General features: G+C 42.3%; 1 protein-coding gene across 3 annotated transcripts in view; it reads left to right on the top strand.

The window, feature by feature from the left end:
• The window catches only part of LOC129840425 (xin actin-binding repeat-containing protein 2-like), a 65,214-nt gene that overhangs the window by 23,473 nt on the left and 15,151 nt on the right, over positions 1-26,590 (top strand). For 2 of the 3 annotated variants that reach the window (XM_055908300.1, XM_055908299.1), the window contains 6 exons: positions 10,319-10,439; positions 19,705-19,880; positions 21,230-21,370; positions 23,696-23,788; positions 26,025-26,094; positions 26,455-26,558. In XM_055908300.1, the coding sequence (XP_055764275.1) occupies positions 10,319-10,439; positions 19,705-19,880; positions 21,230-21,370; positions 23,696-23,788; positions 26,025-26,094; positions 26,455-26,558 (705 nt within the window). Of the gene's footprint in view, positions 1-10,318; positions 10,440-15,543; positions 15,767-19,704; positions 19,881-21,229; positions 21,371-23,695; positions 23,789-26,024; positions 26,095-26,454; positions 26,559-26,590 lie in introns of those variants that run through there. The other variant, XM_055908301.1, reaches the window with a different exon arrangement.

Below are 26,590 nucleotides of genomic sequence, written 5' to 3'. Positions count from 1 at the left end.
CGCAGCTCAGAGTAAATATTTATTGCATTTTCCTTTTCAAATGGGCGGTAATTTAGAATGCATAAGATACTGTATTTACGATAGCACAGCTTCGACCCTGTTCCAGTCTCCCGCTCTTTCACTAAAACTCAGCCCCTTCCCTTTGTGTAACAAGCTGTCATATCTATTCCGCCCCCTAGGGACGTTTTTCTTTATGACGGCAATTTGTGATCAAGTTATGATTTAATTGTGTATGTGTGATTCTGTGTAATTAGTTAGGTATTTAGTAAATAAATAATTAAACCCAATTTTGTATTGCTGATTCAACTTGTTAGCCAGGATTCTTGCAGATAACCAAGGATTTACAACTTTCAGATGAGACTGAATAAAATGACGATTAATGTGACTGCTATGGATGTAAAATATTACTAAATCTTTAAGAGTTTATTCGGAAGATAACAGCTCTATAAATATTATTTTGTGGTGTCCCTCTCTAGTTAATTACATTTACATGATTAGTTCAATCAGGTAATATTAATTACGGAGAAATTATTTTATAGAATAGCATGTCATAGCAATTAATCTGGCATAGCCAAAGACACGACAACATTAAGGCTACAGTTTACTAACACCCATACCAATACCCCTTCATTTTGACCCATTCTTCCAGCCCTCTCTTGTCCAGCCCAGCCCGGCCCTCATGGCTCACTTGTAAAATTCCATTAGCTCTATGAGACACTTCCACCTCGTCTCAGTTTCACTGATTCAAATCATTTAATGAAGTCACGGCTGTATGAGTCCAACCACACGGCCAGATGACAAAGGAGTTGGTCTCTGAACGCTAGACATTCCAATTATTACCAGCACTTATCTGTTGTATAGTTAAACCAATGGCCAGGCCACATCCTCACCTGGCTTTCCATTTCCATTGACTTGACCTACAACAGGTTCTATTCTAGATACTCTACGGGTAGGGAATTTGATTGGGAGTTTCCCTTTCTAAAGCATTCACCTTGTACTACTGTTATGTGCATATGAGCATTCCTTTCCTATTGTTCACCAGTCATCTTCATTATCGTCATAACCCATCTTCACCACCAGCATGATTCTGTGTTTCAGGGCCCTTTTCTTTTTTTTCAACAGTATTATGATGACACCCAGAACGGCACCGGAGCGTGCATGCTAACGGATTACCACACCAACCACGGGGCTTACAGTTTAATCATTTATGTAGATATTGCTCTGAGACAAAGACAGCACTATAATTCATAACGTCCCCTCACACAGACCTGGCTGCTACTGTGACTGTTGCCATGGCGAAATAGATTAAATTGTTGTTTTTTTCCAAACCTGTTAAAGCTTTATTTATAACTTACTGGATGACGAACGGTATTCGGAGTGACGGCTTAATCATTAACAGCAGCACCGTTGGTCAAACTGAGAACACACTCGCAGCTAGTTTATTTTACTTCCACCTGTCTATATTCATATAAACAAAGATAGACCAGGCCTATATCCCCAGAACATTGTATCGGTATTGATGAACAAGGGGCCCCTGATTCAGCTTATGTCCAAAGTCACTGTCTGGAAATGGAGAAGGATCTGGATATACCGGTTTAGATCCGTCACTCGTACGTATAAATAGCGTCGGATGGAGTTGGTGTTTGGCAGCGCTCAGTAAACATTTAGAGGCAGAGGAGCCTGATGAAAGGGAGTAAAACATGATTTGCATTCATTACGCATAGGCCCAGTGGGAAGAGACAGAGAGAATGGCCTAGAGAGAGAGAGAGAGAGAGAGAGAGAGAGAGAGAGAGAGAGAGAGAGAGAGAGAGAGAGAGAGAGAGAGAGAGTGTGAATGAGAGAGAATGAGAGAGAGAGACATTGGACAGAATTAACAAAAAATAGAGCAAACTAGAATGCTATTTGGCCCTAAACAGAGAGTACACAGTGGCAGAATGCCTGACCACTGTGACTGACCCAAACTTAAGGAAAGCTTTGACTATGTACAGACTCAGTGAGCATAGCCTTGCTATTGAGAAAGGCGACGTAGGCAGACCTGGCTCTCAAGAGAAGACAGGCTATGTGCACACTGCCCACAAAATTAGGTGAAAACTGAGCTGCACTTCCTAACCTCCTGCCCAATGTACGATATTAGAGACACATATTTCTCTCAGATTACACAGATCCACAAAGAATTTGAAAACAAATCCAATATCTCCCATATCTACTGGGTGAAATACCACAGTGTGACATCACAGCAGCAAGATTTGTGACCTGTTGCCACAAGAAAAGGTCAACCAGTGAAGAACAAACACCATTGTAAATACAACCCATATTTATGTTTATTTATTTTCCCTTTTGTACTTTAACTATTTGCACATAATATGACATTTGTAATGTCTTTATTCTTTTGGAACTTTTGTGAGTGTAATGTTTACTGTTAATTATTATTGTTAATTTCACTTTGTTTATTATCTAGTTCACTTGCTTTGGCAATGTTAACATATGTTTCCCATGCCAATAAAGCCCTTAAATTGAAATTGAGAAAGAGAGAGAGAGTGAAAGAGATAGCGAGAGAAAGAGAGAGCGAGAGAAAGAGAGAGCGAGAGAAAGAGAGAGCGAGACAGAGAGAGAGAGCGAGAGCGAGAGAAAGAGAGAGCGAGAGAAAGAGAGAGCGAGAGAAAGAGAGAGCGAGAGAGAGAGAGAGCGAGAGTGAACGAGATAGCGAGAGAGAGAGATAGAGAGAGAGAGAGATATTGGTTCTCGGGACTTAACAAGCAGGTCACTGTACTTCATAAACAAGTCCCATCTATGCTGAAGCATGACGAGCACATTTCAGAACCACACTCTATTTTTTTCATGTTGACTCTCTGTGGTTCCAACTCGCCATCTCTCTACACATCTCTCTCAGAAATGTTCTGGGGAAAAAAATGATTATACACAACTTTTTCAGAGTACTTCCTACACCTTCCATAAATCCAGTGCAAAGTAGCCTACACTCAGAGGAGTGTTACATCATCACTAACCCACCACTGTAGCTGGGGCTTTTCTGGGTTTGATGTCCTGTGTTGTGATGAGTGTGATAGAGTGAGAGTTGTTACCAACAATAAACCCTGGTGCCTAGAATAGTGCTCTCCACTCATACAACATATGACACCTCTGCAGCCTGTCTGTCTGGCCGTCTGGCCATCTGGCACACAGTACTGTTTAGCTCCTCTGTGTGTGTCAGCTGGCCCAGCGAGACAGAGGCTCCTAATCATCTCAAACCTGCTTGGAAACGCCACAGCCAAGCTGGGCCCACTCCGTCAACACACTCTCTCTCTCTCTCTACTCAGCTTCTCTCTATCTCTCCACTATGTGCCTGTCTGTATGTCTCCTCTCGCACTCTCTGTTTTTCGCTCTCTTGCTCCCTTTCTGTCTCTCTCTCCGTATCCTTCTCTCTACCTCTCAATTCAATTCAAATGGCTTTATTGGCATGGGAAACATATGTTTTCAGTGTTAAAGCAAGTTAAATAGACAATAAACAAAAGTTGAATAAACAATCAGAAATTAACAGTAAAAATTAGAGTCACAAAGGTTTCAACGGAATAGAGACATCTCAAATATCATATTATGGCCATGTACAGTGTTATAACGATTTTAAAATAATTAAAGTACAAAAGGGAAAATAAATGAACAAACACCATTGTAAATACAACCCATATTTATGTTTTTCACTGGTTCCCCTTTTCTTGTGGCAACAGGTCACAAAACGGCACACTGTCGTATTTCACCCAATAGATATGGGAGTTTATCAAAATTGGATTTGTTTTGAAATTCTTTGTGGATCTGTGTAATCTGAGATAAATATGTGTCTCATACATCCTAATTGTGATGTCGAATTTTATGTTCCTTTCGATGGCGTAGAAGGCCCTTTTTGCCTCTCAGACTGTTCACAGCTTTGTGGAACTTACCTGTGGTGCTGATGTTTAGGCCTAGGTATGTATCATTTTTTGTGTGCTCTAGGTTAACAGCGTCTAGATGAAATATGTATTTGTGGTCCTGGCAACTGGACCTTTTTGGGAACACCATTATTTTTGTCTTACTCAGATTTACTGTCAGGGCCCAGGTCTGACAGAATCTGTGCAGAAGATCTAGGTGCTGCTGTAGGACCTCCTTGGTTGGGGACAGAAGCACCAGATCATCAGCAAACAGTAGACATTTGACTTCAGATTCTAGTAGAGTGAGGCGGGGTGCTCCAGTCTGTTCTAGTGCCCTCGCCAATTCGTTGATATATATATATATATATATGTATATACATGTTGAAGACGTAGGGGCTCAAGTTGCATCTCTTTCTCACCCCCAACACCCTTTGGAAATAAATGTGTTTTTTGGCACATTTATTGTTTGTGTACATGGATTTTAGATTGTTTTCCCCCAACACCATTTTATTATTGCATAGCAGATTTTTTGTAATTATATAGCAGACCTTCATGCCAAATTGAGTCAAAAGCTTTTTTGAAATCAACAAAGCATGAGAAAACTTTGTCTTTTTTTGGTTTGTTTGTATGTCAATTAGAGTGTGCAGGGTGAATACATGGTCTGTCATACCTTAATTTAGTAAAAAGCCCATTTGACATTTGCTCAGTACATTGTTTTCACTGAAGAAATTGTCCTGTAGTTCATTCAATGTAATTGGAGAATCCAGTGGATTCTAAGATTTTTTATTGATCATGTATATGTCTTTGCTGGTGATCTTTGTTGTAGGGTCAAAAAGATTGGATAAGTGGTTTACCCATACATCTCCGTTTTGCATAGATAACTATTTGTGTTGTTGTTTGTTTAGTGTGTTCCAATTTTACCAGAAGTGGTTAGATTCTATGGATTCTTCAAATACATTGAGCTGGTTTCTGACGTGCTGCTTCTTCTTTTTCCGTAGTGTATTTCTGTATTGTTTTGGTGATTCACCATAGTGAAGGCGAAGGCTGTGGTTTTCTGTATTGTTTTGGTGATTCACCGTAGTGAAGACGAAGGCTGTGGTTTTCTGGATTGTTTTGGTGATTCACCGTAGTGAAGGCGAAGGCTGTGGTTTTCTGTATTGTTTTGGTGATTCACCGTAGTGAAGGCGAAGGCTGTGGTTTTCTGGATTGTTTTGGTGATTCACCGTAGTGAAGGCGTAGGCTGTGGTTTTCTGGATTGTTTTGGTGATTCACCGTAGTGAGGGCGTAGGCTGTGGTTTTCTGTATTGTTTTGGTGATTCACCGTAGTGAGGGCGTAGGCTGTGGTTTTCTGTATTGTTTTGGTGATTCACCGTAGTGAAGGCGTAGGCTGTGGTTTTCTGTATTGTTTTGGTGATTCACCGTAGTGAAGGCGTAGGCTGTGGTTTTCTGTATTGTTTTGGTGATTCACCGTAGTGAAAGCGTAGGCTGTGGTTTTCTGGATCTCTATGTTTTTGGTTGGACATGTTTCACAATTTCTTTCTTAGGTTTTTGCATCAAATCATTTGTCATTGTTGTTAATAGTCTGCTTGAAATGTCTAGATTTGATAGGGAAGCTGAAAGGTCAAATATACTACAGTATTTAGGCTTTCTACTGCCAACTATCGTCACTATCTCTTTCAGTTGAATGCATTCAGTTGTACAACTGACTAGGTATCCCCCTTTATCTCTTGCTCTCCCGGCTCTCATCTCTATCTTTCTATCCTCGCTGCAACTCTTTTGTGACTGTGTTGGCTTGAGAGTGAAATATAAGTGGGTGGATATCAGTGGCCTGTGTGTCCTAATAATGGTTAGAGTCAATAGAGAATTGTACTGTACAATATTCTTCACTGTAAAACTTTTGGATTGTGAGGAGAGCTTATGGCATTGGATACAAACAAGTAACTCAGATGGAAAGAGAAGCTCGTGCCAAGGTTTGGATGAGACACTCTGGAGTCTGTTAAGTGCCTCTGGGTGACCTTCAAAGACAGGAAATATCTGCTGTTTCAACAAAAGCTTCCAAACCAGAAACTAAAGCTTTGTTATTTCACTAAGAGGAGGAGAACGTGAAATCAAACTTGTTCAGGCACAGTACGTGCTCAGGTGAAGCAAGTTTTGTGACGCTGTTACTCAAAACATCGGATCGATTAGTAAAGTATTGGATTGATTTAAGGTGAGGAAAGAAAACTGAGATGTTCTCCACCAGCAGCAAGGCAGATGCCTCCTACAGCCTAATGGTATGTCTCTGTCTTGACTATCAACTGTGGATCCCGATGAGTCATCTTCATGTCACTTCATGTTGTGCCAGGAAAGCAATAAGGCAGCTTTCACAACATTAGACCTCCTAGCCAGGAGCAATCCGGCTTGGTGGTGTGTATATGTGCATCTGTGTGTGCATCATTTGAAATAAAGCATCCCTCCAAGCGGTGAGTCAGTCACATATGAGCTGCCATTTCCCTCAGCAACCCCTTCTAGTCCGTCATCTCAGCCAGAACTCCTTTTTCTATACAGACACAGAGAGAGAGAGAGAGATCACCTATAGCTGCTGTATGACGTGCTTCACTGGATTTTAATAGGCATGGTTGTGCATGAGTGCACCTCCAGGTGACACAAAACAACAGGTCGCGATGTCACTTCCTAATCTTCAGCTCCATATAATAAACTGATGTCATCGCCGTGGTTTCCCCTGACAAGTGTCTGACCGGCCTCACCTGTCCACGCTGTCATATCAGCATTAATATCCTGGATGGGTGGCATTGAATTCATTAGTGAGACACCCTTAAAATAGTTATTTATTTTTCCTGCAGGATTGTCTCTGAGGCTGGCAGATTTCCTGAAGCACGTACCTTATTAATGATGTCAGTCTGTCAAGGGGAGCGTAAGGGGAAGTAATTCCCCAGGCTGGACGGGAAGGCTGACGGGGAGGCTGACGTTGAAGCTGTGGCAGGGCCAACGGGAACATATGGAGGACAAGATCTGGCTAACAGGGAGCCCTGGGAAATGGCCTCCTGTCTGTGGCTTATCTGACCCCCATTCCTCTTCAGAACAGGAGATGCTGTGGCATGATAGTGGAGAAAAGCAGAAAACATTTGATCTAATTTAATGGGAATGGGTGATGAAATACATGACTATACTGCTGAATGACCATATATGTACAGTTGAAGTCGGAAGTTCACATACACCTTAGCCAAATACATTTCATTTAAGTTTTTCACAATTCCTGACCTTTAATACAAGTAAAAATGTCCTGTCTTAGGTCAGTTAGGATCACCACTTTATTTTAAGAATGTGAAATGTAGAGAGAATGATTTATTTCAGCTTTTATTTCTTTCATCACATTCCCAGTGGGTCAGAAGTTTACATACACTCAATTAGTATTTGGTAGCATTGCATTTAAATTGTTTAACTTGGGTCAAACGTTTCTGGTAGACTTCCACAAGCTTCGCACAATAAGTTGGGTGAATGTTGGCCCATTCCTCCTGACAGAGCTGGTGTAACTGAGTCAGGTTTGTAGGCGTCCTTGCTCGCACACGCTTTTTCAGTTCTGCCCACACATTTTCTATAGGATTGAGGTCAGGGCTTTATGATGGCTACTCCAATACCTTGACTTTGTTGTCCTTAAGCCATTTGCCACAACTTTGGAAGTATGCATGGGGTCATTGTCCATTTGGAAGACCAATTTGCAACCGAGCTTTAACTTCCTGACTGATGTCTTGAGATGTTGCTTCAATATATCCACATAATTTTCCATCCTCATGATGCCATCTATTTTGTGAAGTGCACCAGTCCCTCCTGCAGCAAAGCACCCCCACAACATGATGCTGCCACCCCCGTGCTTCACGGTTGGGATGGTGTTCTTTGGCTTGCAAGCGTCCCCATTTTCCCTCCAAACATGGTCATTATGGCCGAACAGTTCAATTTTTGTTTCATCAGACCAGAGGACATTTCTCTAAAAAGTACGATCTTTGTCCCCATGTGCAGTTGCAAACCGTAGTCTGGCTTTTTTATGACGTTGTTTGAGCAGTGGCTTCTTCCTTGCTGAGCGGCCTTTCAGGTTATGTCAATATAGGACTCATTTTACTGTGGATGTAGATAGTTTTGTACCTGTTTCCTCCAGCATCTTCACAAGGTCCTTTGCTGTTGTTCTGGGATTGATTTGCACTTTCGCACCAAAGTACGTTCATCTCTAGGAGACAGAACGCGTCTCCTTCCTCAGCGGTATGACAGCTGTGTGGTCCCATGGTGTTTATACTTGCTTACTATTGTTTGTACAGATTAACGTGGTACCTTCAGGCGTTTGGAGATTGCTCACAAGAATGAACCAGACTTGTGGAGGTCTACAATTATTTTCTGAGGACTTGGCTGATTTTCTCATGATGTCAAGCAAAGAGGCACCAAGTTTGAAGGTAGGCCTTGTAATACATCCACAGGTACACCTTCGATTGGCTCAAATGATGCCAATTAGCCTATCAGAAGCTTCTAAAGCCATGACATAATTTTCTGGAATTTTCCAAGCTGTTTAAAGGCACAGTCAACTTAGTGCATGTAAACTTCTGACCCACTGGAATTGTGATACAGTGAATTATAAGTGAAATAATCTTTCTGTAAACAATTGTTGGAAAAATGACTTGTGTCATGTACAAAGTAGATGTCCTAACCGACTCTAGCTTGTTAACAAGGAATTTGTGGAGTGGCTGAAAAACGAGTTTTAATGACTCCAACCTAAGTGTATGTAAACCTCCGACTTCAACTGTATATATACACAGTAGAGATATGACATGTTTTGTATAGAAATATGTCATATAATTGCTGCCTATATTATGTGATGTAAATGCTCACTCCGCTGATAAAGATGTTCTACATCCTGTCCTGTTTGTTGACATCTGACCTCAGAGCTGAATAGCCACAGAGGGGCTCGAGTCTGCCCGGTAACATGACTGCGGGCCCTATCCAATGAAATCAATTAGAATACACCACTTGCTTGCTGTGATACAATGTGCAACTGGATTCTTGTAAACAGTAAAATAAACTCACTGTGCCAACATGTTTGTAGTGGAGCATTATTATTTACAGGAGCTTTAACTCCAAAATCCCCTTGTGGATTAGATTGAATGGAACCCTCGTCTCGAGATTAGCACACAGTCCTCTCTATACCGTCAATCCCCACTTCACAGACACACATGCTGTTCAAACATCAGTTCTATTGCCGCTAACGACGCTCTTAAACATCTCTGGAGCAACACACAACGCAACTATTTATCATTATTAAATAACAGGAGACGTCAACAGAAATGGTAACACGATCCAGTGGGAGGCTGGGAGCTCGTTCCTGAGGAGAAGTGTGGTTTGAGCTGTACAGTCTCAGAATGGAGCGTTCAGCTACATGGCGTTTACTACTGTACTGCTGTTGACAAAGCTTGAAGTGTGAGGGACTTAGTCCCACATTCAATCAATCGAGGAACCCAGACCACAGGTTAACTCTGTTCACGCTGTTTTGGGACCTGTAACCTCGACACAATGCACAAGCGGTGTGGACATGCCCTTCAAATACATTGTATCTTTGTGTGTGTCCCAGATTTGTCTCAGGTGCGTTTCTCTGATTGTGGCAGTGTGTTTTGGAGCATTGTCTGTTGTGTCCTTGTGTTGTTGTTTGCTTGTTGTCACTCTTCCCCAGGTCCCGCTGGGAATCTGTAGATGACATACCACAGGGAACACATTTGATTTGCAAATAGTTCTTGGAAAACAACACATAGGTGTGTCTGTTCCAGACAGTTCTGATTTGCAAGAAAACTAGGCGTGCTTATTCTACTGGTTTCTACATTTGACAAAAAAACACTTTAGGAAACACAAGATTATATGCCTCAAGGATATACCACTAACAACAAGACATGTTTTGCCTTATAATATTGCGTTTTGTCTAGCACGGTAGTTGTGTAACCTACAATTCTGTTGAAGGGTGGAGCCTTAAGCTGCTACACACACCAGGAGTTTGCCAATTAAAATTCAGTGGAGTGTTTTGTTTGCCCAGTCGTTGCCTGTTTTGCACATTCAAGGTCGTCAGTGTTTGCGCTGTAAGTTCAGAGGTTTGTTTGGCATCCAGTCAACAGACACAGACATCCTCGCTACCAACTATAATGTTCCACTGGTGTCCAGGGGTTCAATGACACCTAACACTCACTGGATGGATCATTTTTCAGATATGGGCATGTGTGTGTGTGTATACCAGCCTGTGTGTGTGTGCCGATTGAGCTATGACCTGTACCTCAATCACCACCCCTTTCTGCGAAAGCACAGGTGTTTCCTCTGATAATATACTCACCTGCCCCTCTTGTCTCTCTCTCCTCCCTCCCTCCCTCCCTCCCTCGCTCTCTTTCCCTAACCAGGAAGTGAGAGCCGTACAGTCCAGCCCATCCAGAAGAGCCCCAGCCAGTAGCTACCAGCTGGACCAGAAGAGGGACCCATCACTTGGTGAGAAGATGGCCTCAACTCATGAGCCCAGCCTCTGTAAGTAGTTCATTACTGTAGTATTACACACTGCCCTACCTCCTCCTCCTCCTCCAGGACTTTTATTCCATCAGAAATCAGGTTTCACAACTTTCAAAGAATTTCTTCAAATCCACATAGCAGCTACAGAATGTGATACTGGTTATGTGTACTTGAGAGAGAAATCCGAAGACGAGCTTGTGTGTTGAGAATGTACTGTATTGTCCTGTGTGGGATCACATCAACTCTGGGAATTGAGTATCATCCGAGGCAGAAAATGAACAACCCTGGACACACAAACAGTGTTTCCATTACTGTGATAGGAGAAGTTGCTGAGTGGCTGCATTGTGGGGTTTCTCTTTTCCACTGCAACTGATAACACTGGCTGTACAGAGTAGTCGTGGGGAAGGTGCAGTATTCTCCATCTGAAAAACTGCAGTATTTCTCATTTAAAAAGGTTCACAGATATATGCTTCTTTATGGAAAACCATCCACAAATAATTTCACTGTTTCACTCCATTTAAATTATTTACACGGGTGAAGGCAGAAGACATGACCTGAGAGAGATAGTGCTCGAGTGTGTGACATTGGGGTCATGTTGATGTGCTTCTGTGAGTGAGTGTGTGTGTGAGTGTGTGTGAGAGAGACAGAAAGGCTCAGTGGATTGATGGACATGTTGACAGCTCACTGTGTGTTTCACTCACGTACTTACTGACACGCACACACACAGACACAGACACAGACACACACACAGACACACTCACAAACACACACAACATTAATCCTAGTTGTTGTGGTGGTTTCAGTAACAACCTATATACAGCAGTTCAATCTCCAGAATGTTTTTTTTCTCTTCTAAAATGTTACGTCGGCCATGTGAAATGGTTAACCAGTCCTAAATCACTGTGGTGGCTAAAGCTGGAAGACACTGTGGCCTTTGCAGACCGGTGTTGGTGTAACTGATGAGGGTTTGTAAGAGCTGACCGATCAACAGTGTCATGTCAGTGACAGCATCATGTGATTTACAGCTCACAGTGAGTGACAGAGGAGGTAAAGGTGCTGTTTTCCCAAAGCCACCGTGTTAAATAAAGACCTGTGAACGACACACTGCGCTTTGTGCTTTAAACGAGCACCGACCTCACCTCCGAAGCAGCATGCTTTTGTCTTTTAAATAGACAACCTTGGTTACAATATCTCCCTTTTGTATATCCCACTGGCATCTGGGTCTGGTTTATATAGCCCACACCTGTGGGTCCAAACAACACTATATTTTTTATATGGAATGTAATATTCACAGTTGTAGTGGTATTATTTTATAATATCAGGGGATACGCTCCGTTGGGAAAAGCACCACTGATTTTGTTAAACAAGGCAAATTTGTTTTGGGATTTTACCCAACGAAGGTTATCGGAGGAGATTTTAGCCTCAGGATACCTGCTTGAATTGGAAATCGAAGCTCCAGTCACTCAGATTGACACCTATTGATCCACATAATTTCTCTTAGGGCTTCTCTAAATGGCAAAAGTTCACTTCCTCCCATTATCTTCCATTAAGCACAATACTCAAACAGAATCAGAGGGCTACGGTGCTTTGAGGGACAAGATTCTCTACCTAGACAGGCAGCACATAAAATAAACTGTGATTACCTATTGTCTAAACACTGACCTGAAAATAAGCCTTGCCAGTGAATTTGCATACACATCTACTGTGCATAAAGCAAAAAAAGTTTCCAGAATTTGTGAAAAGCGTTCATTATTAACCCTTTGAAGGCCTGCAGGCATTAGCTAGCTGATAAAGCGCCAAGGGATGCTGCCTATGACATCAGATATTCTGGGCTGTGTTTACACTCCACGAACAGGAAATCCATGTGCAATTTCAGAGGGATTATCAGCATGGCACAGGTTTCTACAGCAGAGATAACCAGGCTTTCCTTTAGTCAATGCACTGCTATGTCTGACTCTGGGGGTACTTACACACCAGAGGAGGCTGGTGGGAGGAGATATAGGAGGAAGGGCTCATTGTAATGGCTGGAATGGAATTTATGGAATGGAGTCAATCATGTGGTTTCCATATGTTTGATACTGTTCTATTCATTCCTTTCCAGCCAATACAATGAGCCCTTCCTCCTATATCTCCTCCCAATAGCCTCCTATAGTATGCACTGTGTTTCCTCTGCAGGGCCAGGAAACAACAATCACTGCTATCTATTTGAATTTAGTGAACTATACAATACCTGGTGGCTTTCTGAACAGAATCAGGAGTACCCTGGGTAAAATGTCAAGATACGTCAGGGTCTGCACATTGATGCCTTGAGCAAGCTAATGCTAATCAGTCTTTGATAAAAGGCCTGAATGAGAGAAGTTAGCGTGGTGAAGCTACTCTCACAAGGTCAATGGCTTAAGGGGGGCTCGCTCTTGTTGGGCTCTTTTCTCTTTCTGCAGGTTAGTGAGAAAGTTACAGAGGGTCAAAGACCATACCCCCAAGACATGCTAACCTCTTCGCCATTACCAATAACAGGGAGGATAGCCTGTCCTGGGGGTATGATCTTTGACACTGTAACTTTCTCACTCATCATTATTCACAATTCATTTAGGATTATCCGTAATCATTGTGGCATCCACATTACTGTAGTACTGTTTAGAAACCTATTATATTCAATTTACAATAAAAGGGACTTCAAAATGAAACAATACATTATTTACCATGCATTTCTATTGGACACAAAATCAGACTCAGAGTCATTGCTACGAATATGGGACCAAATACTACACCTTTGACTTCTTTATTTATAAGAATCTTCAGGGGTGTCAATAATTTTGACTCCTACCTTAAAACTTCTTCAGGATTGGTGCGTCCCCCATGGGACCGTTGAGCTAACGTAGGCTAATGTGATTAGCATGAGGTTGTAAGTAACAAGAACATTTCCCAGGTCATAGACATATCTGATTTTGGCAGAAAGATTAAATTCTTGTTAATCTATCTGCACTGTCCAATTTACAGTAGCTATCACAGTGAAATAATACCACGTTATTGTTTGAGAGTGCACAGTTTTGAACTTGAAAAGTTATTAATAAACAAATTAGGCACATTTGGGCAGTCTCGATACAACATTTTGAACAGAAATGCATTGGTTCATTGGATCAGTCTAAAACTATGCACATACACTGCCGCCATCTAGTGGTTAAAATCTAAATTGCACCTGGGCTGGAATAATACATTATGACCTTTTGTTTTTTTCTTTGCATTATCTTTTACCAGATCTAATGTATTATAGTATCCTATATTCCTTTCACATTTCCACAAACTTCAAAGTGTTTCCTTTCAAATGGTATCAAGAATATGCATATCCTTGCTTCAGGGCCTGTGCTACAGGCAGTTAGATTTGGGTATGTCATTTTAGGCGAATATTGGAAAAAAAAAGGTGCAGATCCTTAAGAGGTAAAAAATAAAATGTATTTCTTGTTAAACAAAATCTCTTTCTCTGAACAATTTTTTGGAGCATATAACATAGCTCAGTATTTGAATTATTTCTTTTATACACTTATTATTGCTCATCTTTAACAAGGGTATCCATAATTTTGGACCCCACTGTATGTAAACACTGGGTTGGTGCTGGAGATGATGAATATGAGGTTGAAAAGTTATTGAATGATACTACTTGTAGGTTACGTAAAGGGCCAAGTTTTCATTCACCAAATATTGTATTTCATTTATGTGTGATAGAATCCTTAATTGAAACAATAACAAAACACAATCCCCGCCCCTGTTTAGCTAAAAAGCTAAGTAATGGGGCTGGAGAAATTTAACCACTCTCAAATTTATGATATCAAATGTATAGTTTTAACCATGTTTTGAATCTCTATAGTGTTTGTTTCAATTCACGCTGTTTTAAAAACATTGGAGTAAAGCAAGCTATTTGGGGTTCTGATGGGGAACGACAGTTGAACTAAACTCATTAAGCATTTATAAGATATTCTTCAAGAATCAATGGGAATCAATAAGTCCAAAAATGGATCTAGCAACTAAGGATTCTAGCTTTAAGGCATGCATTTATGTAACAGTTCCTGGAAATGTTTTCAAGGATTCCCAGAACACAAGTGGCTTTAATAATAAGAATAATAGTAATAATAATCGATGCATTTTATGTAGCGCTTTTCATTACAAAGATCATTTCAAACACGCTGTGAAAACAAACAAAACTAATGTAGAGATCTGGCAGGTCTTGGACGATGTTCTTCCATCTTCAGATGATAAGGTGCAGTTCAGAAAGGCAGTTCAGAAAGGCAGTTCAGAAAGGCAGTTCAGAATGGCAGTTCAGAAAGGCAGTTCAGAAAGGCAGTTCAGAAAGGCAGTTCAGAATGGCAGTTCAGAAAGGCAGTTCAGCAAGGCAGTTCAGGAAGGCTGGGCAGTAACTTAAGGGGAGGGAGCCTCGATGGCACAAAGAGGGAGCAGCCTCACTCAGTTACTTAGACAGGCCCGGTACCACAAACACACACACACACACACACACTGAGATCTGAGATATATTTGTATATAGTGTGTTGTAAATGCCATGATCATGGCTGATGCATCAGGGCGAGCTATGACAGGCGGCTCTGTTGTGGTCTCAGAGGGGACTCCTGCCCATCTGGTATCCCTGTCCCCCATCTGGGCCCGGGCAGCCAAGGGAGATCCCTGAACCTCAGGTGTCTGCCCTCTACTCAGTCCCCTTCACTTTCTAATTTTCATTTTTGGCATGTAAAAAGTCCTGCTGTCTGTGGCTCTTAATAAAAGGGAGCCTAGGGTGGATTCACGCATTTCATCATCAAAGATATTAAAATAACGTCATCATGGTGAATCATCGTTGTCAATATTTCTGGATTTGGGGACGTGTATGAGATTATCTGGGTCGGTCCTCTCATTGGGTTGATTACCCACCCCATCCCTTCATCTTTTCCCCTCCTCTCTGAGAAACGAGGGATGCGGGTCCGGTTTCGAGGTCTCAGTGAAGAACGTCTGTTCCGTTAGGTCCGTGTGACTTAAGGTAAAAGGCATGTAGGGTACCTCATCTAAAAAAAGCCCCCCTACCCCTCCTGAGCTCCGTCTTTTAGGAATGGGGGCATCTAAAATAAAATCAGCTGTCACTGTCCACTAGGCCCCACAGAGCTGAGCTGATCGCAACACTGCTGGAGCCGGTCTCCAACCCTCATTAAATCACCTCCCAGGGTTTTGTTTAGTTTCCTCTGGTAACGGCTGGGCGAAAAGACCCTGCTGCTGGTTCTCAGGGGATTTCAAGGCCCTTCAACATTATCTGAGGGATTCTATTGTCCGAGGAACACGGTCGTGCTAAAGGCATAGAGAGCACTACAGTAAGTAAGCCAGTCTTTACAACCTTCATATCCTTTCAGTGTGTTGCAATACTCTGCATGTAAAGGTGAACTGACATTCATTGACACATGATTGATTTGAGTGAGACACAGAAAGACACTTCGAGAGATATGTAGAGAGAGAGAGAGAGATACTATATGTACTGGATGAATGAGAGGCTGAATGGTGAATTGACTATGTTGACAGTAGATTGCCTTTTGAGATTTATACAGCTTTTGCTTGCGTGTACTGTACGACTAGGTTGTTTTACCATGTAAAACAGGACTGGAATTACAGCAAGCGTCTTCTAAACGTGTTCCAGAAGTATAGAGTTGTCAGATGATGCTGATTGGGCCGGTGACCGAGGGGTCGATGGTTCGAATCCCCGCGCTATCTAGGTGAGGGATCGGTCGATGTGCCCTTAAGCAAGGCACTTGACCCTAGTTGCTCCTGTAAGATGCTCTGGATAAGAGCGTCTGCTAAATGAATAAAATGTAAAATTGCGAAAGGAAGCATGATTCCACGAGGATGTGGGATTGATAAGTATGCATGAAGTCAGCTTGTTTTTCCCGATCTGATATGACTTAGTTATTTCGCCTGAAATGCTCTCCGACTGTCCGACTGTGAGCGTGCTCAGTAGAAACATCATGACCAAGTACTTGAGGCCGATCCAGTGGTCTCTTCGATCCATTTGACAGCTTAATAATTGTGCGTCGTCTCTGTGCCTGTGGAACAGCCAGTTGTACTGGAGTCACAGAACAGTGAGCTTTGGCTCAGGATCTCAGCTGCTTCTCTGGGTCTGTGGTTCCATGAGGCTAGCTAGTAGTGTAGCCCACCTCTGATCACATAACCACAGGCAGAGCAGCAGCAGTGACCGTGGGGGGGGCTGGCTCAGCTCAATATAGCCACTGAGCCATGCATACCAGATGCAAGGCCTCCCCCACACATACTGTCTCCCCATAGACTTTTCCTGACGCCCACCCGCCACCTCCAACCATCCACCAGCCGCCTCAACCTCCCGCTCCTATCCCTAGAGCCAGATGAAGGCACCTCTGCCTCGCAAATCAGAGAGATTAAGAGTTATCACTCCTCAGGAAGAGAATAAGAGCCGCCCATCCCTTCCATGTGAAATTTCCGCAAACACACTGCTGACTAATCATACAGTAGGTGGCCTTCAATGGAAGGGAAGTTAATATAGGAAAATAAAATCTGTGAAAGCACCTCTGCTTTTAAGATAGCGATGTCAAAACGCAAACAGATGGTAATCTGCTAGAAGATTATGGCATCTTACCCAGTAAGTCATTTGTAAACGTTATAATCATTGAAATCGGTTGATATCGCTAATTAAACAGAGGAACGTGCCAGTGATGTAGAGGAAAAAGCTTTTTGGCTCCTGGAAAAATGTTGCTCTTTTGAGATGTCCTTGTGTTTGACCTCTCTCTCTTTCTCTTTCTCTTTCCCCTTCATCCCTCTTTCTCTTACTGGGAAACATGACTGCAGACAGGGCCGTAAAAAAAGGAGGATTTATTTTGCGACTCTCATGGAGCCTGGTTTAGTTACCTCACTTTCCCGCTATGGCGAGCTTTGCATTCATTCACCACCATACCTCCGCCCGCAGGCTGAACATACCAAGGGACTGTTGTCAATGTTTTTATGGCATCAGAACGCTTGTATGTCTGTCTGTCTTACTGACGGCCCAGGGCCCAGTTTCCTGATAGCGATGTAATTTAGGGTTAGGATTGTTTAAAATATGCATCTTTCCTACAACGTCCGAAGATATAACACACGTTTCCCAAAACACCAGGCAGAGAGAACGGTCACTGAGTGTGTTGTTGGTGCATGTGTCAATACTGATAGGATCAATAGAAAGGGAGCGCTGCTCTTGGATCAGCTTTCTCCATTCAAATCTTTCCTTAACATTATAATTATTCCACAATACTGACAACGGATCAGCTCCTAGAGAGATATTTCCACCTACGGCTACAAATATTGAGGTGGCTTATTCTAATTACCGGAGATCTGCTGTGGATAAAGTGACGCAGGAACGCCAACAAGCCTCTAACAACGCACTTTGCTGTCTTACGAGTGGTCCGAGGCAGGCGTTAGATTACAAACGTTTTCAAGTGCAACGTTAATAATGGTTTTGGGAAACAGCTAGGAGATTTAATGATGCTCCTACGAAGGTTCTAACGAGGAATTTAGCCTTAAGATGCCTTTGGGAAACCGGGACCAGAACCATGACGTGTGGTACGCACTTATCCCCAGTGATAAATGAGGACATTATCCCTCGTTCGCTGTGTTAAACGAGTGTCAGGTTTCAGGTGATCTCAGGTGCAGAGTATCTGACCCGTATTTATAGTCAAGAGCGGGTAAAACCCACATTTATTTTTGGACGTTGCTGTGCTGGTCAGTAATCCTCTACCTATCTCTCTCGGCAGCGCAGGGTGATTGGTTAACACTAACACGCCCGCCATAGCAGGAGGATCTAAAAATTGTGGTTTCATCACATGGTAGCCAATCCAAGTGCTCTGCTCCTGTGAGAAATCCTGTTTGTTTATGAGACAAATATATAATTTGGCCCTGTTTTAATAGACTTGAAGTAGGGAGCATGTTTGACTTGTGTCATCCGATCAGATAACCAGTCAATTCTAGGAATAGGAAATCAAACCGGCAGATAGTAACACATGTATTCATAGGACTTTTCTAAAAGTGGTCTGACAGGCATTAGGACGACTAGCTCTTATCCATAGGGGTATATGCGTACGGTATGTACCAAGCAAAGAATAGCTTTAATCGCTAATAGTTGTAGCCGAGCTACCATTGGAATAGTTCCTTAAAAGATACCAGTGTTCTATCCGTGCTTCTGTTTGGCTAAGCCCCCCCCCCCCCCCCCAGTATGTGAAACAGCAGAGAAAATCCACAACGTAGAAATGTCAACGTGTACTACATAACACAATGACCATTTCCATCCGTGTCCAATGCATAATAACCCAGGCAGAATCAACATGCTAAAAGCCTTGAGGTCCACTATGGGTGTTAGGGAGTCATCTCACTGGCTTAACAATGCTTTATAGTGTAGCGGAGTCTACCATAAATCAATACTTGACTCTAATTGGACGTCTACAGGGATGTACTGTACTAACTGCTAATCAGTGTGCGCGTCCATTTGTGTGTGCGTGCGTGTGATGTTAGAGCAGTCCAGGTTGATTGATGAGTTTGACTCGATTCTGTTTCATGACAACCCCCTTTGTGAATCCCCATTGTCTTGTCTATGGCTATGTATAGAGGGGTCCTGTAAGGAACATGTGACAGGGCGTGGTTCTGGAACAAGCCAGACGGAGGTGTGTAGCTAACTTGGATGGCAGAAGAGATGAGTGGAGGCTGCTGAGGGGAGGACGGCTCATAATAATGTCTGGAATGGTATAAACTACATGGAAACCACGTGTTTGTGTTTGATACTATTCCACTGACTCCATTCTAGCCATTATTATGAGCCGTCCTCCCTACAGCAGCCTACACTGGTGGAGATTGTCAATGTTGTCGCTCTGCCGCTCGCAGTTACATCATGGCCCCGTCCTTACAGATAATAGGATGTAGCTAGCAGAGCTGTTTTCCAATACGTCCTGTTAAAATGTCGTCCATGGTTATTTCAACAAGTATCTCTTGAAAGTATCTATTCTGTTTGTACATGTTTTTTTTGTTTTATTTGACCATTAGTCTACTGGCACCACAAAATGGTGGACATCAATGGGCTGAAACGCTGAAAGGTTGACTCATAACTGATCTGACTCTTACGTAAACCATGGATTTACTGTAAATCAAGGATGAGAACGAATGCAGACATCCGTGCGACAAACGCCGCTTTCAAGTCAGGATTCGGCTCTTTATGTGCATAAACTGCATTCTCATGTCCTGGAGAGTAAACTGTTGCGTTTTGCAGCTGCGGGTGGAACCAGGTCCGGACGTCCTGAGGAAAGGGAAGGGGTGGTGAGTCAGAGGAAAGGAGACGGAGGAGCGCCCACCAGCGAGGAGGCGGAGTCCGTGTCACTAAAGGAACGCATGGCCATGTATCAGGCTGCCGTGTCCAAGAAGGAGGCCAGCAGCTCATCCTCCACGGTAAGAGGATACTTCCACAAGGACGTAAAGAGAGATGGAGGGAAAGACACTCCAAGGATAATAACTAGACAGGCTGATAAGCAGGCAGGACAGACACTATACCTTCAAACACACACATTGAAATGTGTGTGGTATAATTGGCAGTGCATCCCATTTTAATGCATAGTATTAACAGAACATTTTCACATATCTCCAAATATGACGAATTCTCAAAAGTATTCTACACAGACATCCATGACCACACAAACATGCTGTGTAAAAAACACAACAAAAAAGAGCTTACATGCCTGGCTCATCAGAGTACAGAAACACCTCTCTGAAAGCAGCTCACACTTTGTCCAACCTGTAATTGAAAACGAGGGCATGTATTAAGCCGAGGCCATTAATTCAACTCAGTCTGTGGACTGAAGCCATCGGAACCGCAACCTTTTACTATACGTGACTCAGCGGTTCACTATTATTCACTATTATATGGCTTCTCTTCCCTGGTCTGTTGCATTCCATTCAGCTTCTCTATACCCAGGTCACTGTTATCTGATTGGAACTGAAAGGAAGTCAGGAATACATTTTCATATTCCTAAACCTTTCTATATTGAGAATCCTCATAATTAGAAATAATTCCTCTTTTGTCATGAAGAAACCCAACGTTGAATATTACTGGACACTACAAAGATCTTCCAGCAACCACATATTCCAGGAACCTCTGTCCACACAGTAATATGTAACATTCTGAAGACAAGTAGTGGGATATCAACATTCACCATGCATCATTTACTTTTACATTCAGTACTGAATAATGACACCAATGTAGATTTGCTCTGAGGCCATCAGTGTCATTTGCCAGTGCCACTGCGGTGACCTCCGTTGATCCCAGTGTCACAGCCCATGGGGAGACTGCTGACAGCTGACGGTGGGAGGCTGGGCTGTAGGGTTACTGCACACTATGAGGGGTAACAGACAGAATCTGGACCAGAATTTTCCATCAATACATTTACAGCCACTGTCTGCATACGCCACTAAAACATTGCTTGATACTGTTATACTGTGTTGTACTAGTTAGTTTGATTTGACTTGATGTCACAGATGTTTGGGATTTCCAATTGCGTGGGGAGACTGGGGACATCCTTCTCTTGCAAACGTCATGAGGTCCAAGTCATAACTCCCTACTGTATTTAGGGTTGGAAGTAGTCCAGTCCTGTGGAATATGCTGCTCACGTATGCCCCCTTCAGGAAGTCCCGGGAACTATCACTTCTGCATTAACTACCACTGTACCCATGAAGATACTTTAATGAGAACTGTTTGCATGGAGATGACTCGAACTAATGATGCCTATGTCTTCTCTTAATAGGTTATGGAGGAGTCTGAAGCCTGTTCTCTGCCAGGGGGTTTGGCCAGTGTGAAGAAACAGTTTGAGAGCCAGGAGTACGCCTCCTCCTCCCAGTCCCAGACCAGCGTTACGCAGGTCCACTTAGAAAAGAGATCCGTACAGGTACTGGCAACTAAACAGGCCATACATAGAAATGTATTCTTATTTATTTATATTGCACTACCATAGTAAAGCATACTGAACCATACTGAACCATACAAATCCCTAGTAAAAACAAGGCAGAAAGCCCATATACAGGTCCCAGCCACACAGGGATAGAGGTGTGTGATGACTCAGCATGCTGTAGTGATCTCACTGGATCTCATAGAAGTTGACAAAATTTTGCCCAGTCATGCATTCTCTAACATCCTGCCGAGCTTTAAAAACAGGCTGGATTCAGAGAGTGGGCCCGGACTTGTGTAAATACTTAATGATGCATGGGGCTGTGGTCAGATGTGGAGCACTGGGTTTTGTTGAGTTGTTGTTACTGTGCGTCAAGAGCCTTTTTACGCGTCTCTGCAGCTCAGGTAATGCAGCTCAGGAAATGGGTCCACATGCTGTGTGGCAAGTTGTACAGCAACAACATACAGTGGGGGAAAAAATTATTTAGTCAGCCACCAATTGTGCAAGTTCTCCCACTTAAAAAGATGAGAGAGGCCTGTCATTTTCATCATAGGTACACTTCAACTATGACAGACAAAATGAGAAAAAAAATCCAGAAAATCACATTGTAGGATTTTTTATGAATTTATTTGCAAATTATGGTGGAAAATAAGTATTTGGTCAATAACAAAAGTTTATCTCAATACTTTGTTATATACCCTTTGTTGGCAATGACAGAGGTCAAACGTTTTCTGTAAGTCTTCGCAAGGTTTTCACACACTGTTGCTGATATTTAGGCCCATTCCTCCATGCAGATCTCCTCTAGAGCAGTGATGTTTTGGGGCTGTTGCTGGGCAACACGGACTTTCAACTCCCTCCAAAGATTTTCTATGGGGTTGAGATCTGGAGACTGGCTAGGCCACTCCAGGACCTTGAAATGCTTCTTACGAAGCCACTCATTCGTTGCCCGGGTGGTGTGTTTGGGATCATTGTCATGCTGAAAGACCCAGCCACGTTTCATCTTCAATGCCCTTGCTGATGGAAGGAGGTTTTCACTCAAAATCTCACGATACATGGCCCCATTCATTCTTTCCTTTACACGGATCAGTCGTCCTGGTCCCTTTGCAGAGAAACAGCCCCAAAGCATGATGTTTCCACCCCCATGCTTCACAGTAGGTATGGTGTTCTTTGGATGCAACTCAGCATTCTTTGTCCTCCAAACACGACGAGTTGAGTTTTTACCAAAAAGTTCTATTTTGGTTTCATCTGACCATATGAAATTCTCCCAATCTTCTTCTGGATCATCCAAATGCTCTCTAGCAAACTTCAGACGGGCCTGGACATGTACTGGCTTAAGCAGGGGGACACATCTGGCACTGCAGGATTTGAGTCCCTGGCAGCGTAGTGTGTTATTGATGGTAGTTACAGGTCTGTGAGAGCCAGAAATCTTGCTTGTTTGTAGGTGACCAAATACTTATTTTCCACCATAATTTGCAAATAAATTCATTAAAAATCCTACAATGTGATTTTGTAAGTCGCTCTGGATAAGAGCGTCTGCTTAATAACTAAAATGTAAATGTACATTTTCTGGATTTTTTTCTCTCATTTTGTCTGTCATAGTTGGATTGTACCTATGATGAAAATTACAGGCCTCTCACATCTTTTTAAGTGGGAGAACTTGCACAATTGGTGGCTGACTACATACTTTTTTGCCCCACTGTATGTTATACCAGACCTAGGTGGTCTCAGGGAGCCAGTACTATTATGGCATGTATGCTTCTATGCTCTACATGCCAGGGAAAGAAACTCCAATTTCAGGTATTCAATTTCGAAAACCTATTTGAGGTGCATTTGGTGTATTTTCAATTTACTTCAGAGATTTTCCACCTCTCTCTATTTGTCACTCACTCACTCTCTCCTTAAGTTACTGTCTACTATTCTCACGGAGAGAGCTCTGCAATTGATATAAAATAATGTATTATTTGTAGCAGATTAATTTTCCAGTAAGCTTTGCTCTCTAAACATTCATATTTTCCCCTCCTGCTGCTAAATATGGTCTGCTGTCATGGAGAACACAATATTGCTGTGTGTTTGTGACTGCTAGCTACAATGTGTGTGTGTTAAAGGGTTTGTGTGCGAGTGTGCTGCTTGCAACCTGTCAGCGACAGGAACAGACGCTAGTCGAGCGGGTCCGTGACAAAATACTGTATGCCGCCCTCAAGTAAAGTACCCCCGTAAAATAGAACCGGTGTAAACCACACCCACCGGCATCTGGAGACATTTGTGTTTGTGAATCATAAATATGTAGGCCTAGTGTGTGATCGGTCTGTGTGGTCTTTCTGACAGGAGGTGTCCAGCTCACAGGAGGTGACAGTGAGGAGCAGTGTCAGGGAGGTCATTCCCACCACTCAGCAAGTGGCCTACTTCCATGGCCAGGAGGTAATATCACTTAAACCTTATTACAATGCATTACTTACCTGTTAATATTATTGACATTTCACATTCTTAAAATAAAGTGGTGATCCTAACTGACCTAAAACAGGTAATTTTTACTAGGATTAAATGTCAACTGTATAGTTGAAGTCGGAAGTTAACATACACCTTAGCCAAATACATTTAAACTCAGTTTTCACAATTCCTGACATTTAATCCTAGTAGAAATTCCCTGTTTTAGGTCAGTTAGGATCACCACTTTATTATAAGAGTGTGAAATGTCAGAATAATAGTAGAGAGAATGATTTATTTCAGCTTTGATTTCTTTCATCACATTCCCAGTGGGTCAGAAGATGACATATACTCAATTAGTATTTGGTAGCATTGCCTTGAAATTGTTTAACTTGGGTCAAACATTTCGGGTAGCCTTCCACAAGCTTCCCACAATAAGTTGGGTGAATTTTGGCCCATTCCTCCTGACACAGCTGGTGTAACTGAGTCAGGTTTGTAGTAGTCCTCGCTCGCACATGCTTTCCAGTTCTGCCCACAAATTTTCTATAGGATTGAGGTCAGGGATTTGTGTTGGCCACTCCAATACTTTGACTTTGTTGTCCTTAAGTTATTTTGCCACAACTTTGTAAGTATGCTTGGGTCATTGTCCATATAGAAGACCCATTTGTGACCAAGCTTTAACTTCCTGACTGATGTCTTGAGATGTTGCTTCAAAATATCCACATCATTTTTCTCCCTCCCTCCATCTATTTTATGAAGCACACCAGTCCCTCCTGCAGCAAAGCACCCCCACAACATGATGCTGCCACCCCCGTGCTTCACGGTTGGGATGGTGTTCTTCGGCTTGCAAGCCTCCCCCTTTTTCCTCCAAACATAACAATGGTCATTATGGCCAAACAGTTCTATTTATGTTCCATCAGACCAGAGGACATTTCTCCAAAAAGTACGATTTTGGTCCCCATGTACAGTTGCAAACCGTAGTCTGGCTTTTTATGGCGGTTTTGGAGCAGTGGCTTCTTCCTTGCTGAGCGGTCTTTCAGGTTACATCGATATAGAACTTGTTTTTCTGTGGATATAGATACATTTGCACCCGTTTCCTCCAGAATCTTCACAAGGTCCTTTGCTTTTGTTCTGGGATTGATTTGCACTTTTCGCACTGAAGTACGTTCATCTCTAGGAGACAGAACGTGTCTCCATCCTGAGCGGTATGACGGCTGTGTGGTCCCATGGTGTTTATACTTGCATACTATTGTTTGTACAGATGAACGTGGTACCTTTAGGCGTTTGGAAATTGCTCCCAGTGATGAACCAGACCTGTGGAGGTCTACAATTTTTTTTCTGAGGTCATCGCTGATTTCTTTAGATTTTCTCTTGTCAAGCAAAGAGTCACTGAGTTTGAAGGTAGGCCTTGAAATACATCCACAGATACACCTCCAATTGACTCAAATGATGTCAATTAGCCTATCAAAATATTCTAAAGCCATAAAATCATTTTCTGGAATTTTCCAAGCTATTTAAAGGCACAGTCACCTTAGTTTATGTACATTTCTGACCCACTGGAAGTGTGATACAGTGAATTATAAGTGAAATAATCTGTCTGTAAACAATTGTTGGAAAAATGACATGTGTCATGCACAAAGTAGATGTCCTAACCGACTTGCCAAAACTATAGTTTGTTAAAACAAGAAATTAGTGGAGTGGTTGAAAAACGGGTTTTAATGACTCCAACCTAAGTGTATATAAACTTCCGACTTCAACTGTATATATATTTTAATTAGTCTTTATATTCAGTTGGACCCTTAACCCTGCAACTGTGCAGTCTCAAACTAAACCTATTTCTCACAAACGCATATTGAGTCCATCATGAAGCCTGCAAGGCCGTTTCCCATCATTTCAGCCCACATCTACTCAATAAGTCTAATTGTTTAAACTCAATATGTTAGCTGCCCCTGCAACTACCCGCAACATCTATAATTAAGTGTACGTGAATCATTTTAACACTTTTTGTTTCTCATATCACTTTATTTGTTTACCAAAGTTTTCCAACATAGAGTAAAGTTAAAAAAAAAACAAATGCAGGACTAAATGAACCTTACGTGGTAAGAAAAATGCTGTTTTCATTGCGAATGAACAGTCCACTTACACACCCTTTCTGTTGTCTGTGTGTGGAAAGGAAATCAATTTGAAGAATTGCCTATTGTGCTCACCGCTTGCCTCCATCTCATTACAGGTGACTCATGATCAAAGAGTTCAACAAAGCAACGTGGCCTCCAGTTATGAAAACCATTATGATGAAACGGGTAGAGTATAATACCATTCATATTTAAAATGTTGGCTTTTTTGATCACACCCTAGAGTGTACGTTGTATTGTAATGACTGTTGAAAAGCTGGAGATTATTCTCCAAGCCTAAATTACAGAGGAGGTGTAGAATTGAATTGTATTGCTGATGCTTTTCTATTAGAAATTCAGTGCATGGCCGCAAATTAAACCAAGGCATAGGAAGGTAAAAAATATTGCAACTGGGAATAGGGTAATCAATGCCACTTTCGGAATTGGAAATGGTAGGTTTTAAAGACACAATTTTAGTTTCCTCCAAACCACCTGGACTTCAAACTGAGAATCATTTAATGAGACAACTGCTTCCTGTTTCTATTTCAGTTAGGGTCATAGGAGGAGAGGACTTACCAAAGGTCTCCACTCAGGCTTTGAAGCAGCAGTATGAGAAGACGATCGAGCAGGCCACGCCGGGCAAGCAAATTAAGGTAATGATGCAGTCTGTTTATCTACATGGCCA

The sequence above is a fragment of the Salvelinus fontinalis genome, chromosome 41 (assembly GCF_029448725.1).
Source record: "Salvelinus fontinalis isolate EN_2023a chromosome 41, ASM2944872v1, whole genome shotgun sequence".
Taxonomy (NCBI): Eukaryota; Metazoa; Chordata; class Actinopteri; order Salmoniformes; family Salmonidae; genus Salvelinus; species Salvelinus fontinalis.
This window is presented reverse-complemented; position numbering and strand designations above follow the sequence as displayed.